The sequence below is a fragment of the Ischnura elegans genome, chromosome 6 (genome assembly GCF_921293095.1).
Source record: "Ischnura elegans chromosome 6, ioIscEleg1.1, whole genome shotgun sequence".
Lineage (NCBI taxonomy): Eukaryota > Metazoa > Arthropoda > Insecta > Odonata > Coenagrionidae > Ischnura > Ischnura elegans.
Window position 1 is genome coordinate 66,639,438 of NC_060251.1, and position 14,162 is coordinate 66,653,599.

Genomic DNA, 14,162 nt, shown 5'->3' on the forward strand with positions numbered 1-14,162 from the left:
TATTATATATATTTAATATTAATATTGAAATATGTTACACTTCAAATATTTAAACGGTGTTAGTTATTGGCGTACAGCAGTTTTATTCATTATTATTGATTTTTACTCGTCGAATTTTTTGCATTCTATTGGCGACTCCTCTTTATTTATCTTGAATGTGGTATTAGGATGGTCCGTAATTTTCTATTCATTGAATATTAATTAAGGCCCTTATTATTGAATTGTGAGTCTCACGCTGACTTGCATTCCCACCATACTTACCTGTAGAGCAAGCAGATACCTAATGCCTTCCTCCCACCTCTCCCTGCATCCGGTGAGAAGAGCGGTGGGAACTGCAAGCGGGCTGACGGCGTCGGTGGGAAGGAGACACGACGTGTGGAGTTGGTTTGTAGACGCCTTGTGGAATGGTTGTATCTTAACTCGAATAAAGAGGAGTTATGGAAAGGACCGGGAATTGGTTATTAATTCCTTAATTCCCTTCCTCGCGTTCCCTCTGCGACCTCCGGCGGACCCGAGAGACTTTACAGTGGTGTCAGAAGCGCGATCAAACCGGAGATCGTAGATATCGCGAGGAAGCAGCAAGAATGGCGAGTCGCGTGAGTTTTGGGGGGCATGAAATGCCGCTGCAGAGTGTCATTGATGACTTCGGGGAGAAGATCAGCATTCTGGCTAAGGAAAACGAGGAGCTAAAGGAACGACTCTGCAGCGCGACTCAGAGCTCTGCTCCGTCGCGGGGAAACAAATTCTCGCTCATCAGCGGCATCGATGTATTCACTGGCCGCCCCGGGGAGAGTGTTGTAGCTTTCATCGAGCGAGTGGAAAGCGTGGCAGAATTGAGTGGCTGGACCAGCGAAGAGACCCTGAAGGCAGCGAGAGTGCGTTTGGGCGGTGACGCAGCAGAGTTCTGTCGTATCAAGGAGGAGTGCTACCAGGCGGCTGATTTTTCAGTTTTTAAGAAGTACCTCCTTGATCGATATCGCCCGAAATTAACGGCTCGATTCTATCGCGAGCAGTTAGGATCGGTGAGACTAGGGCAGGGAGAGGACTTAGAGTCCTTCGCGGACCGGGTGAGATCGATTAACTCTCACACGTATGAACTTCCGACCCACGCTGACATGGCTGCCGCGATCAAGCATGAAGCCGACCAAAGGGCCCTGGACGCATTCCTTCGTGGTCTTCCCGGTGAGCTCGGTCGTCTGTGCCGCTTGGCCGTGCCGGCGTCGTTCGACGCGGCCCTTGAGACGGCTATTCGGATCCGCGAAGCTGATCGCAGTCCGCGAGCCCCCTCGCCGGTCCGCCGTGTTTTCCGTTCCCCAGCGGAGGCGGGGCGGAGGTGCTATGAGTGCGACTCTCCAGACCATCTCGCGCGAAGGTGCCCCCGCCGGAGGTGTTATGCTTGCGGAGCTTCTGGCCATATCGCTTATCAGTGCCAGCGGAAACCCTCAGAGAAGCCTTTAAATGGCGGCGGGTCCGGAGGCGCCACCCAGGCCGGACCCCTGTAACCCTGTTCCTTCCACGGTTAGAGGCCGCTAAGCGGACAGAGGATTTAGTGGTGGCAGTTAGCGTCGTGGGAAAAGACTGCAGATTTTTGGTGGATACCGGTGCCCAAGTTTCCTTGGTAGCGCGTGGTGTGAACGGGGGTGAACGAATTAGAAGATCCCCATATCGTATAAAGGGCATTTCGGGGGAGACTGTGTATAACCATGGTGTAGAAACGGTGAAATTAGTGCTGGGAAAGTGTTCTTATAGTATAGATATGATAGTGGTAGATTCGGTGGGAGAATATCAGGGGCTTTTAGGGTTAGATTTCTTGGAAAAATACGGTGGACTAATTGATGTGAGTAAAAAGACGATGAAATTGGGTGACGTTTACGTTTCGTTGAGAGGCAAGTGCAGCGCGCCTGAAGGATGCGAGGAGAGGAAAAAAAAGAGTGCAAGGGTCGTTGGAGTGGACGTTGAAGTTCCTATTAAATTAACTGATGAGACAGTGATTCCGCCCAGGAGCGAAAAATTAGTGTGTTGCAGACTGTCAGATGACGCCCCTCTTGAAGGAGAATACATTACAGAGCCAGAGGTGATAACGGACGCACACAGTTGTGCTGTAGCGCGGGGTGTGTGTAAGTTTGAGAGAGGACGGGAGGTTATGGTAAAAGTAGGGAATTTCGGACTGGATGAGGTTGTTTTGAGACGGGGAACAAAAGTGGCAACTCTCCATGAAGTGGAGAAAATTTTTAAAGGTAACTTCACAGGCATAAGGCACGTCCGAGCAACGACTACCGAAGAGCGAAAGATAGATTTCCGGGAGAAGTTAGCGGATCTGGATGAACCGGAAAGGAAGGCGTTGCTACCCCTGTTGAAGGAGTACCAGAGTTTATTCACTGAAGGAAAAATACCTCCGGCCACAACAATTACCTCTCACAGAATCCCCACGGGCAACTCTCCACCCATTTATCGCCGCCCCTATAGAGTGCCATATCACCAGAAGGAAGTGATTCAAACCCTTGTGGACGAGCAGTTACGGGCCGGGATAATTGTCCCTAGCAGTAGCCCCTGGGCTTCACCAGTCGTCATTGTGCCAAAAAAATCAGCTGACGGCACCCCATCTTATAGATTTTGTGTTGACTTCCGTGGCCTTAATGCAGTGACTACCCCAGACGTGTATCCCCTGCCAAATATAACAGAAACGTTAGACTATTTAGGGAGGAGCCGTTACTTTTCCACGTTAGATCTAACGAGTGGTTATTATCAGATCCCTATGCATCCTGACTCCAGAGAGAAGACTGCCTTTAATGTAGAGGGCGGACATTTTGAATACAACCGCATGCCTTTCGGATTACGCAACGCCCCTAGCACGTTTCAACGCATGATGGACGGCGTTTTGAGAGGACTAAAGCCCACACAGTGTCTCGTCTATTTGGATGACGTCATTGTATTTAGTTCCTCCATGGATGAGCATGTTGAAAGGCTGAGAAGCGTGTTCGATCGGCTGCAAGAGTCAGGTTTGTCGTTAAAAATTGAAAAGTGTCACTTTGCTAGAGAAAGGGTAAGGTATTTGGGACATGTGATCGACCGGGAGGGTGTTCGTCCGGACCCTGAGAAAATAAACGCGGTTATGAATTTTCCTTCACCAAGTAATACCAAGGAAGTGCAATCGTTTTTGGGACTCGCCAATTATTATAGGCGCTTCATAAATAATTACGCTGTGGTCGCAAGACCGCTAACGCGGCTCCTCAAGAAGGGAACTAAATTCATATGGACACCTGACTGTGACGCGGCGATGGAATCCTTGAAGGCGGCCTTGGTAAGCACTCCGGTGCTCGCCTATCCTGACTTCGCAAGGCCATTCGTTATCTCCACTGACGCCAGCAACTTTGCGGTGGGCGCGGTGTTGTCGCAAGAGATAGACGGCGAGGAGCATCCCATCGCGTATGCATCGCGGCAACTTCAAGCAGCGGAAATAAACTACACGACCACGGAGAAGGAGCTGTGCGCGGTCGTATTCGCGGTTCAGTATTTTCGCCCTTATGTGTGGGGTCGCCCATTCAAAATAATCACGGATCACGCCGCCCTCCGATGGCTTTTTAGTCTTCGCGATCCCAGTAGTAGATTAACCAGATGGGCGCTGAAATTAGCCGAATATGAGTATGAGGTTATTCACAAGCCAGGAAAACTCCACCTTAACGCCGACGGGTTAAGCCGAAAGATACGAGTGATGGAGGTAATGGATGATGAAGATTGGAAGAAGTACCAAGCCGAGGATATGGAATGCCAGGAGTGGAAGTCGTGCGAGAGTTTTGAAGAGAAAAATGGACTGCTGTTCCGATCGACAAGTGAGGGATTAAAGGTGGTGGTTCCTGTGAGCCGACGGGAAACTGTGTTCCGCCAACATCACGACCACGCTCTGTCAGGACACCTAGGAGTAAAGCCGACTATTAGACGAATACGACAGATGTACTGGTGGCCCTCCCTTGATAAAGATGTGAGAGAGATGATTGCTAGCTGTGTTCCTTGTAATCAACGTAGCCCTTACGGCAAGACGAGGGCACCCTTGAAGAAACTTCCAGTAAGTACCTCCCCATTTTCCTTCATCAGCATAGATATTGTTGGGCCCCTGCCGCGCACCTCGAACGGCAACCGGTTTATACTTACCATTCTCGATCATTTTTCACGATATTTAGAGATGGTGGCCATTCCCTCACAGACAGCGGAAGTGGTGGCCGACGCTCTACTTAGGCGGTGGATTTTGAAATTCGGTGTTCCTGATTATATACTGTCGGATCAGGGCCCTAACTTTGAGTCGGCTTTGTTCCAGAATTTGTGTAAATTTCTAGGGGTATCTAAATTACGTACATCACCCTTTCACCCCAGCTGTAACGGAAGGTGTGAGAGAGTGCATCGAACCATCTCGCAAATGCTAAGCCACTATGTTAATGGAAGAGACAATAGCTGGGATATGTTGTTAGCGTTTTCGGTGGCCGGATATAATTCATCCTATCATAGTAGCACGCGAGTGACTCCGTTCAAGGTGATTTTCGGTCGCGAAATGAAGACGCCCTTCCATTGCTTAGAGACCGTAGAGACTAGTACGAGAGATTCATATGTGGACGAACTGAGTGATCAACTCAAGCAGATTTGGAAAGAATGTTTGGGGAACAGTGAGAGGGCCCTTGAGTCGCAGGCAAGGCAATACAACAAGAGGAGCAGGGATGTGAACTACCAGCCGGGTCAATACGTTTACCTAAACGACCCCTGTATAAAGCCCGGCAGAATCCGCAAGTTCCACAAACCGTTTTCGGGGCCTTATAAAATCCTTGAGGTGCTCAATGACTCTAATCTACGTTTGCAGCTACGTTTTAGGACTATCGTGGTGCATAAAGACCGCGTTAAAGCACATAGGGGTGTGAGAAATAAGGAACATGAATTCGCAGACGCAATCAGGGGCGAGAAAAGGCGTGGGCGTCCGAGATTACTGATGGCGAGTGGGAAAGGAGTTGAGGAAGCATCAACGTCTCCAGAAATCGTTTCCACCTCCCCTTCTTCCACTCCAAATGCAACAACGAGGAAGAAAGAAATAGTAACAGTTTCCCTCCCTGTCCCTTCTTCGAAAATTGATGCCGTTTCCGATTTGGAGAGCGAGGCATCTTGGTCGGCGGTTTCCGATCATTCGGAGGACGAGCGCGCAGACGAATGGAAAGCCGACCGACCACGCCCACTCCGAGCAGAGCAGCCGTTACCTCAGCGTTCGCCGTACCCGCTGCGAAGTAGGCGGCGAGTTGCTGATAAAGACAAGGAAGACCCCGTGGAGATTGTTGACACGTCGGCGGCGACCTTGCCCGTTATGACCTTGCCTTCCTCCCTGTCCCCACCCCATTTTGAAGATAGCGCGGACCGCGCGAAGATAACGCAGACAGCAGCGGAGACTCCTTCGACCACCATGCCCCCTGAAGCTCTCCCATCCCTCAGTGCAAATTCCCCCCAAGTGTGTCCCGGTGCATATGATGAGCAAAGCAGCGAGAGTAATTGTGAAAGTACGACGCTAGCCGTTTGCCCATATAATTTGAGGCCACGGCCATGTTAAAAAGTGAGTGATGAGGCCATTATGGTGTTGGCCGAGTGTTTGCCCGAGGGGCGTTGAGTGTTTTTGAGTGTATGTAAGTCTACGAATGTAGCATCTATGTAAGTGCGACGGGACAGAGTTTTCCATTTGGATGATGGAGTACTGGTTGAGAAAAATATTTAAAATTGGTGATTGCGTTATGTCTTTTCATGATTCGAACAGTGATTTTGTATGTTCTGGAATTTTGAGTTGGTAATGGTATCATCTTTGCCCAGTTGATTGTATGATAAGTACAGTGTTTGTGTTGATTCAAGGGGGGTTATTGGGTTTACTACGAAGCACGCAAATTGTTCAAATCTCTTTCTAAATGACTTGTGCTGACTTTGAAGGGGTTACCATAATCAATATAGTGTGGGATTGTGATTTTCTTCATAGCGTTATATTGGGTTTTGGGTTCATTGTGGTGTTGTATTCCTGTCTTGTTTTTTCGACATTTTATCCTATTCTCCTATCGGTGGTGACCAATGTCTTATTTTTTATTTTGACTTTTCAGTATAATCGATTGTTTGCAATTTTTATGGAGCTGTTAATGTTAAGTGGTATAAATCTCTATGTGGTGTGGGAATGCAAGTGGTCGGCTGACAGTTAGAAAAATTTCACTATGTTCAATTTTTCTTTTGGAGGGGGGAATGGTGTGAGTCTCACGCTGACTTGCATTCCCACCATACTTACCTGTAGAGCAAGCAGATACCTAATGCCTTCCTCCCACCTCTCCCTGCATCCGGTGAGAAGAGCGGTGGGAACTGCAAGCGGGCTGACGGCGTCGGTGGGAAGGAGACACGACGTGTGGAGTTGGTTTGTAGACGCCTTGTGGAATGGTTGTATCTTAACTCGAATAAAGAGGAGTTATGGAAAGGACCGGGAATTGGTTATTAATTCCTTAATTCCCTTCCTCGCGTTCCCTCTGCGACCTCCGGCGGACCCGAGAGACTTTACAGAATATTAATTTTTGTTCATTGTTTAATTATAGTAGATGATTAATTTGAAACTGTGTTAAGTTAATATCGTAGTACAATACATTCCGTCGAAAGAATAGGACTAACGCCGAATGAAGCGACGTAATTGGGAGCTTCGAACATTGGCGGGAGGTGGTGCCACTTGGGGGTGACGTGCGCTCACTCTTGGGGCCGTATCTCGGGAACCACTGGTCACAATTGGAAAATATTTTAGACGCTGGATGTAAAATGTCCAATGTGTCGTTGGATACTAGAGAACATCATTTGAGGAATACCAGCGCCTTCTTATCGCTATTCATGCCCGAAAAACTGCCAAAAAATGCCAAAATTTCTCAACTTTGACTGCGATGCGATACGTCTTCCCGTTATCCAATCGCAATAATAATTTTTAGGATATGTTTTTACTCCAATTACGATAAAATAAGGGGGTGTCCCGAAAGAAATTCGAAAAATCGAAAATAAGTACCATCCTAATGTGGTACCTATCTCTGTTTTTAAAGGCTGTTTCCCAGGGAATAGTTTTTATAATGGATTTCAATTTGATTCCCATAATAATGACAATTATTTCCATTCCCTTCATGTCCCCTTGTGTTCATTAGAGTGATAACTTCCTTCCTTTATCTTTAGATTAGGGACACAATTCTTATCGAACCTTAATTTATATTAAAACTGATATCTGTTTTTGAAAAAAAAACATTTTGCATACCTACTGCTATAATCAGAAAATTGCATAAATTTTATCCTTCTAACGAATGACACTGGAAGGCATTGAAAATCGGCCCTGACACCATTCCTGCTGTGTTCAACCATGTAAAATTACCTCCTAAATCCGAATATGAACTCCGTTTTTCCCCATTACCCACCATTTTCGGGGGAGCTCCCCCCTCCAATTTTTATGACTTTTCGGTCATTTGGAGTAATTAAAAGGATTATTTTATAGTATTAATTTTTTTCTAGGAGTTTTGAGGGGTGCAATATTATAAAAAATTAATATTTATGGTAAAGAGGTAGTTTTAGGGGAAATTAGTGCCCGTAAATTGTGTAAAAACGCATTAAAAATGATCAATTTTGCCATTTTTTCGCGAATTTTCACGTATTTAAAAAAATTTCCAGCTTCCATTTCACATCATCCTCCCATGAATGATAAAAATATACGACAACAAGAAACAGCATTAACAATAAAAATATTTTGTTGCATAGCATAGCAACAATAATTAAAATATTTCGCAATAGCTCGGAAGATTCACTTTACAACGCTGGCTCTCGCAGTGCCTCTCCCTGGAAAGGTTGATCATTTTTAATGTGCTTTTTAAATCAGTAAAGGAAACTAATCCCCCCAAATTTACACCCTTACCATTAATTATCGTATTTTAGAACTTTTCACCTCTCAAAAACCTAATAAGAAATGTAAATGTTGATATAATCCTTTTCATTCCTCCAAATTATTGCACAACAGATGAAAATTAGAGGGGGGGCTTCCCCCCGAAAATGGTGGATGATGGAGGAAAACGGATGTCATATTCGGATTTAGGAGGTCATTTAACATAAGAATCAGTAGGAATAGTACCAGGGCTCGAGAAAAAATTATTTTTTGCCGTCCAGTGTAATTTTTTGCTCTTGATTTGGTTCAATAATTTTTTCTCGAGCTCTATAACTGAAAATGTATAGGATCGGGTCTCAATAAAATTATTTTTACCACGTTTTAATACACTCTCTTTCTTGTTTTTTCTTCCGGGAAAAATCTTGCCACTCAAATTTCGACCACTTCCCGATTAACTAGAGAACTAAAAATTTCAGGATAGCTCAGAACTGGATGACAACGCAAAGGTATTACACGTATATCACGATTGGAAGAGTACGTCGAGTGATATTTACAAATAAAAATTAAATATGGAGTTCTAAAAATGGTCACTTCATTCTTTCGCTACACTTATATTCGCTTTCGCTGGGAGATTAATCCGATATATAAATCATATTTGAAATTTTCAATAATTTAAATTTCCGTGGGAAGTTATTTTCTTCTTTTCAACAAAACGTGGTTTTTATAAAAGTGTTATTTTTATGCTTAAATATTATTTCCTTTTTTACCCATACAGGTTGGGAGCGTCTGACTGAAAGAAGCTGTTGCATTCCTACCTCTTCTTGCTAAGGAAAAAAGAAACCCCTGCGTTTTCAATCTCAGATCATGCCCTCTTCATCCTTGGGGACCCTGGATTCCTCGGTGGACACTGCCAAAGTTCGGCTCCCTTTCCAACCACACGAGGAGGCTTAGCCACCGGCCGGCTCTATCGCCTCATCTCACCAACTCCTTTATGTGCTTCGTGCCCCGCCGCTAGGGGCCCCTGGTGCACCTGCACGTCTACCGTCTTCGCCGCTTGGACGACTCCCGCGCCAGCCGATCGGTTTCACAGAAACTAGGACGGAGGATGGCGGCTCACTCTGGTGGACCTTCCAGGCAGCGTTCGCTCAAGGACCGGCTCAGAGAGGGCATCACCGGCAGCTTCTCGTGGCAGTGAGTACCTGTTCATTGTAATTTTATTTTTTAAAGGAAAAAAAATGAATGAATCGGAATCATTTGATCGCTTCAGAGATCATGAATCTGCGAAAGTAAGTATTATCTGCGGAAGTTTTCATTTATTTAATTGCGAGAAGGGAACTTGAAGAACATTTAAACACTAACTAATTTTAATTCTGATATAGATATGAGAATTGAAATATGTTACTTACATATCAAATATGTAAATGGTGTTAGTAATTGGTGTGTAGCACTATTATTCATCGTTATCGATGTTAACTCACGGAATTTTTTGTATTCAATTCGCAGCTCCTATTTTCTATCCTGAATATGGTGTCTGCTTTAATTGGTGCATTACTTTACGTGTAGCACTTCATAGATCGGATTTATTTGTTCACTTCAGAGATCAAATGACTCCAACGTGTTCTTATCACTTCAGAGACCAGTATATTCAAGAGAGCTCAAGGTGGCTGCGTATTAACCATAGGCTGAATCAACTATAAATACCCAACTGATAAAAATGTGATTAGATGAGGAATTTACCTTGCTAATGAATAGATTTCCACCGATTCCTTGCACTTTTGCTTCGTATTTAATTTGACGAAAAAGAATATTTTGATCGAAATAATTAATATATAAACAACGCCGCTGTGTTGGTGTATCAATCATATCCATCACATCAATATTGATGGTTTCCGGGTAAATGTGCGTCAAGAATTTAAAATTATAAAAAATACGAAAAGACTAAAAAAAAACGTTGGAACTTAAAACCACCAAACGGCCATTTAAATTCTTGACCATTTAAAATCCAACCCATTTAAAAGTCTTGACGCGGATAACCCCATAAAGCATTAAAGAAGACAAATATGGACTGCGAAAGTTTTAGTAATTTGACAGATCCGTCACATTGTCTCATTTTTTCCATATTGGTTGATTTTCAGATTGGTTTATTTGTATCAACTCAACGGTTACGCCTTGATGACCTTTGGGGCAAACTGCTTCTAGTTACGGAGGTATTTCTAATTACTTTGATGGGATGCATGGGTCGCAGAAGACCTTCATCAAACCGATTTTCTTCCACTCTTAATTTTATTACCTACGCAATTACTATTACGGGCTTAGAAAACTTTTCAATAGTTGGTTAATATTGGTGAATCTATAATTTCAAACATAAGCAAGTATTTGAGAGTTTAAAGTTGGCGCCTGACGAACAGAGATCTCGGATAACGAAATATTTAGTGGCTTTTTAATCTCCTTGACGATATCATTCATACATTTTCTGATCGAGGAATAAAATACTGGATTTTTTGCGTTAATCACTCAATATTTCCATTATCCTGGAGCATAATTATCCTCAACAAACGAAATCAAGCTCTTACACGTTCGCCGGTGCGACTAATGGGCGTAAAATTTTTGAAGATAAAACATTACTGAATAGGTCTGCTGCACAGATAGATATCGAATTGAGTTGAATTTTTTAGCACCAGAAAAATGCATGCTGAAGCTAGGACTGCTGGGGATGGATTTGGGGGGAGGGGGGGTTGCTGTTGACGGGGTTCTCGTATTGTCAAAACGCATATATATATACGGTCTAAAGATGGTATGCATACAAAAAGGCCGCAAAATTTTTTTTTACATATTAAATAAATGTTGAAATACGTAGCTATGAAAAGGCTAGCGGATAGGAGAGAGAAATGGAGAGCAGCGTCAAACCAATCTTAAGATTTTTAACTTATGATGATGATGAGAGCTTTGAGGCACCTTTTGGCAACAAACGACGCTAACGAAAGGCCTCAAGATTTTCACGTGCCAGCACTTAACTAAATTCGAACACCTTCGATTTTGGAAAAAATAAGAAATTAAATTGATTAAAAAAGTACTATTTAAAGCCAATAAACTATTTTCTTCGTGGTCAAAGAATGATTTGGTTACTGAAAACAAAATTGCAATATTTTTTGCTGTACTAAATGATAAATTGCCTATACATTGATCAATAAATTTAAAAAGATATCTGTTATGAATTCACATTTCTCCTTTTGGGTACTGGCCGCCCGTTTTTTTTTTTTAATTTGAGCTTTGAGGCCTGCTATGGCTACTCTTACACTTCAATCACAAGCCACGAAAAAAAGACCTTAAGATTTTCACATGCCAATTCTCAACTTAATTCGAACGCCTTCGATTTTGGAAAAAATAAATACGCAGCTATGGAAAAATAATGTGAAATGGAGAAATGGAAATGGAGGAATGGAAGGAAATGAAATGGAAGAAATGGAAAAAAATAAATGGTATAATGAAGCAGAATAATGAATAAAAATAACTCTGAATGTTGGACGCATAACATTTCTCTCTTCGGGTCTGTTCTAATTTTTTTTACTGATTACATCTATTAGTATAAATAATACTTTTCCTCTTCTATTCTTGGCCTTGTTTAATAACTTTTTATGATATTTCATGGAGTATAGGTCAATGTAAACCAAGTTATAGCCAACGTTTCGATTTATTTAAAATCATCCTCAGGGCTATGAAAGAGAAAACATGAACAATATAAAATACAAAGATGACAACGATATATTTTTACATAAAAATGTTACGATCGCGTTTTTATACAGTAATATAATTTGTATATCGTTGTCATCTTTGTATTTTATATTGTTCATGTTTTCTCTTTCATAGCCCTGAGGATGATTTTAAATAAATCGAAACGTTGGCTATAACTTGGTTTACATTGACCTATACTCCATGAAATATCATTAAAAAAATACATCTATTTACATATCTTCCTTATATTGGAATAATGATATCTTCTTCTGCTAAGTGTGTCATTCCGTTCCGGCATACAAAGGTGCGATTTTCTCCTGGAGCGCCATCCCAGGCGACCAGACCAGGCATAACCTAAGACTTGGAAAAGTTAATACGATGAGCATCGTTTGGATGACGCTATTATCTCCCAGTGTTTTTTTTTCTTCTCCCGCGGGTATTCCTTGACAATGGCTCTGCAATCCTTTTTGGGAGATAACGATGAAAAGGTCACGACCCCAAATGAAATTTGAAATTAGGGGAACGTTGACAGTGATCCTTGACCTTCTCCCCCCTACTGTTTTTATTCCCTGGAAATATGGCGATATGTTTCCACAAAGGAATGAAACGAAAACGCTATCTCGGTCTTGTTGTGGTCCAAATATTGCTTTTTATTTCAAATACGATGCATGACTGATTTCTAATTAGGTTCTTGAGGCACTCTAACTTACTCATAACATATGAATACTTTTATTAAAGTTAAGAAAATCACCTTTTCTTTAATTTTTTGAACTTATTGCGTGAAATCAATTTAGAAACTTCTTACCAATGTTTTTCAACACATCAGTGAAACTTCGCCAGTTTTGACGAGATGCCATTGATCATGGACCGTAATTTTAAATAATATACAACCTCTTCCTCTTCGCCTCAATAGTTCGAAAGAGAGTTGATACTCCATTTAATATTCGTAGTGAAGAACTGAACTAATTGCTGAACTTGTATCACCTTCTTTAATCAACGATGGATAAAAATAACTATGTTGCTTTATTTCTCTAACGAATGAGAGTAAAATTCTTTTCCCCGAGCAAAGAAGCTACCACGATGAGATAAGTCTTTACAATCAAACCAAACTCTCTCCCTTTACGAAGTTGGTGGCGTTGAGTTAATCACTGATAGACGTACGTTATGATTCCATGTTGCTGCGTGGGACATTTAGCGGCCTGGCATTCATTGAGCCAACAGCGCTGATCGAGAGCGTGAAAGATGTATAATAAAAGCAATTCAGGAAACTAAGTTGTTAGCTAGCCTAATAATTTAACGGTAGTAAATCTTGTTGGTAAGTAGACAGATTCAGTAACAAAGAGAGGGGAAAGAGAAAAGCGGGATAGGAATGAAAGTTGAGTTTATGTCTCGGAATCATCTCGTGTGATAAGGATCTTTGGCATGTAAGTGGTTGAAGTTATCGCTCTCCTATTGTACTCATATTTCTTCTACGGAACGAATACTTTGTAATCCATATTTCTCGTAATAATTGTCCATACATTATTCCACATTGCCGTTTAGTTGCGCTCTTTTCGGGGCAATGAAGATAAATAAAAATTTACAGTAAGATTATACGACAGCAAATATTGATGTCAGAGAAATATCATTATAAATTTTGTGCGGGTCATTGTGCATACTGGTAGTTAGTACAACTGTGCGTGCTGGTAGCTAGTATAATTAGCTTGGTGGCAGCAATACCTCCGAAATACCATTTATTGTGCATTGTGTGCTTCATAGTTAAGATACCACAGCAGCCAGTACATTCTATTGTAGATTTGAACGTACCGCTTCCGCGGCGGTAAGGTATCGTAATTGCAATAATGATACACGAATACACCGTAAAATAATAAATGGTTTGTGCAAGCCAAGTTAAGTCTCGCAGTCTCATTTTTAAGCCACATAGTTGGTTGGTAAAATGATCTCATGATAGATAGCTGAAAATTGAGCATTTAATCCTTTGACATTTTCCGCCGTGAATGTAACTTCTTCTCCTTGCAGCTAAAGAAGGAGAAAATGCAGCGGGAGATACCTCCTAAGAATTCCCGTTAAATGCTCCTCTAGGGATATCTTCACCGCGTTCAATTACATGTATACTTATAGGTTCTGGTTTGAGTTTTAATTCACCTCATCAATCTTGCTCCTATACTGCTCTTTTAAAACCCGCAGTGGAGTCCAGCTGCTCCTAAAGCGAGGAAAATGTGCGAGCACCAATTTGCTCTTTTCACTCCCCCAACCACTTACTTGCGTCTCTCTCTTACGGGAAATCTCCAATTCGTAGCCGAAGGCGCATGAAAAGAGATGTTGGGAAGGCGGAGCGAATTACCACGCCGATGCTGCGGTAACGAATAGGCCGTAATTGAACCACGTGTAATGGTGGGGATAGGGAAGAGTTTCGCTCGTAAACGACGGCTTTTTCGATTGCTGGGTAGGCGGGCGTTGGATGCGACGGATAGGGGTGGTAAGCAGTTTGGCCTGGTTAGGAGGAATATTTTGCTATTCGTAATTTTCAGTTTTG

At 42.5% G+C, this 14,162-nt stretch overlaps 1 protein-coding gene across 1 annotated transcript in view; it reads left to right on the top strand.

Annotated features, from left to right (window-relative positions):
• The window catches only part of LOC124160929 (TLD domain-containing protein 2), a 962,297-nt gene that overhangs the window by 77,921 nt on the left and 870,214 nt on the right, over window positions 1–14,162 (top strand). The window contains exon 2 of the mRNA XM_046537059.1: window positions 8,670–9,085. Within this exon, the coding sequence (XP_046393015.1) occupies window positions 9,000–9,085 (86 nt within the window). The 5' untranslated portion in view covers window positions 8,670–8,999. The remainder of the gene's footprint in view (window positions 1–8,669; window positions 9,086–14,162) is intronic.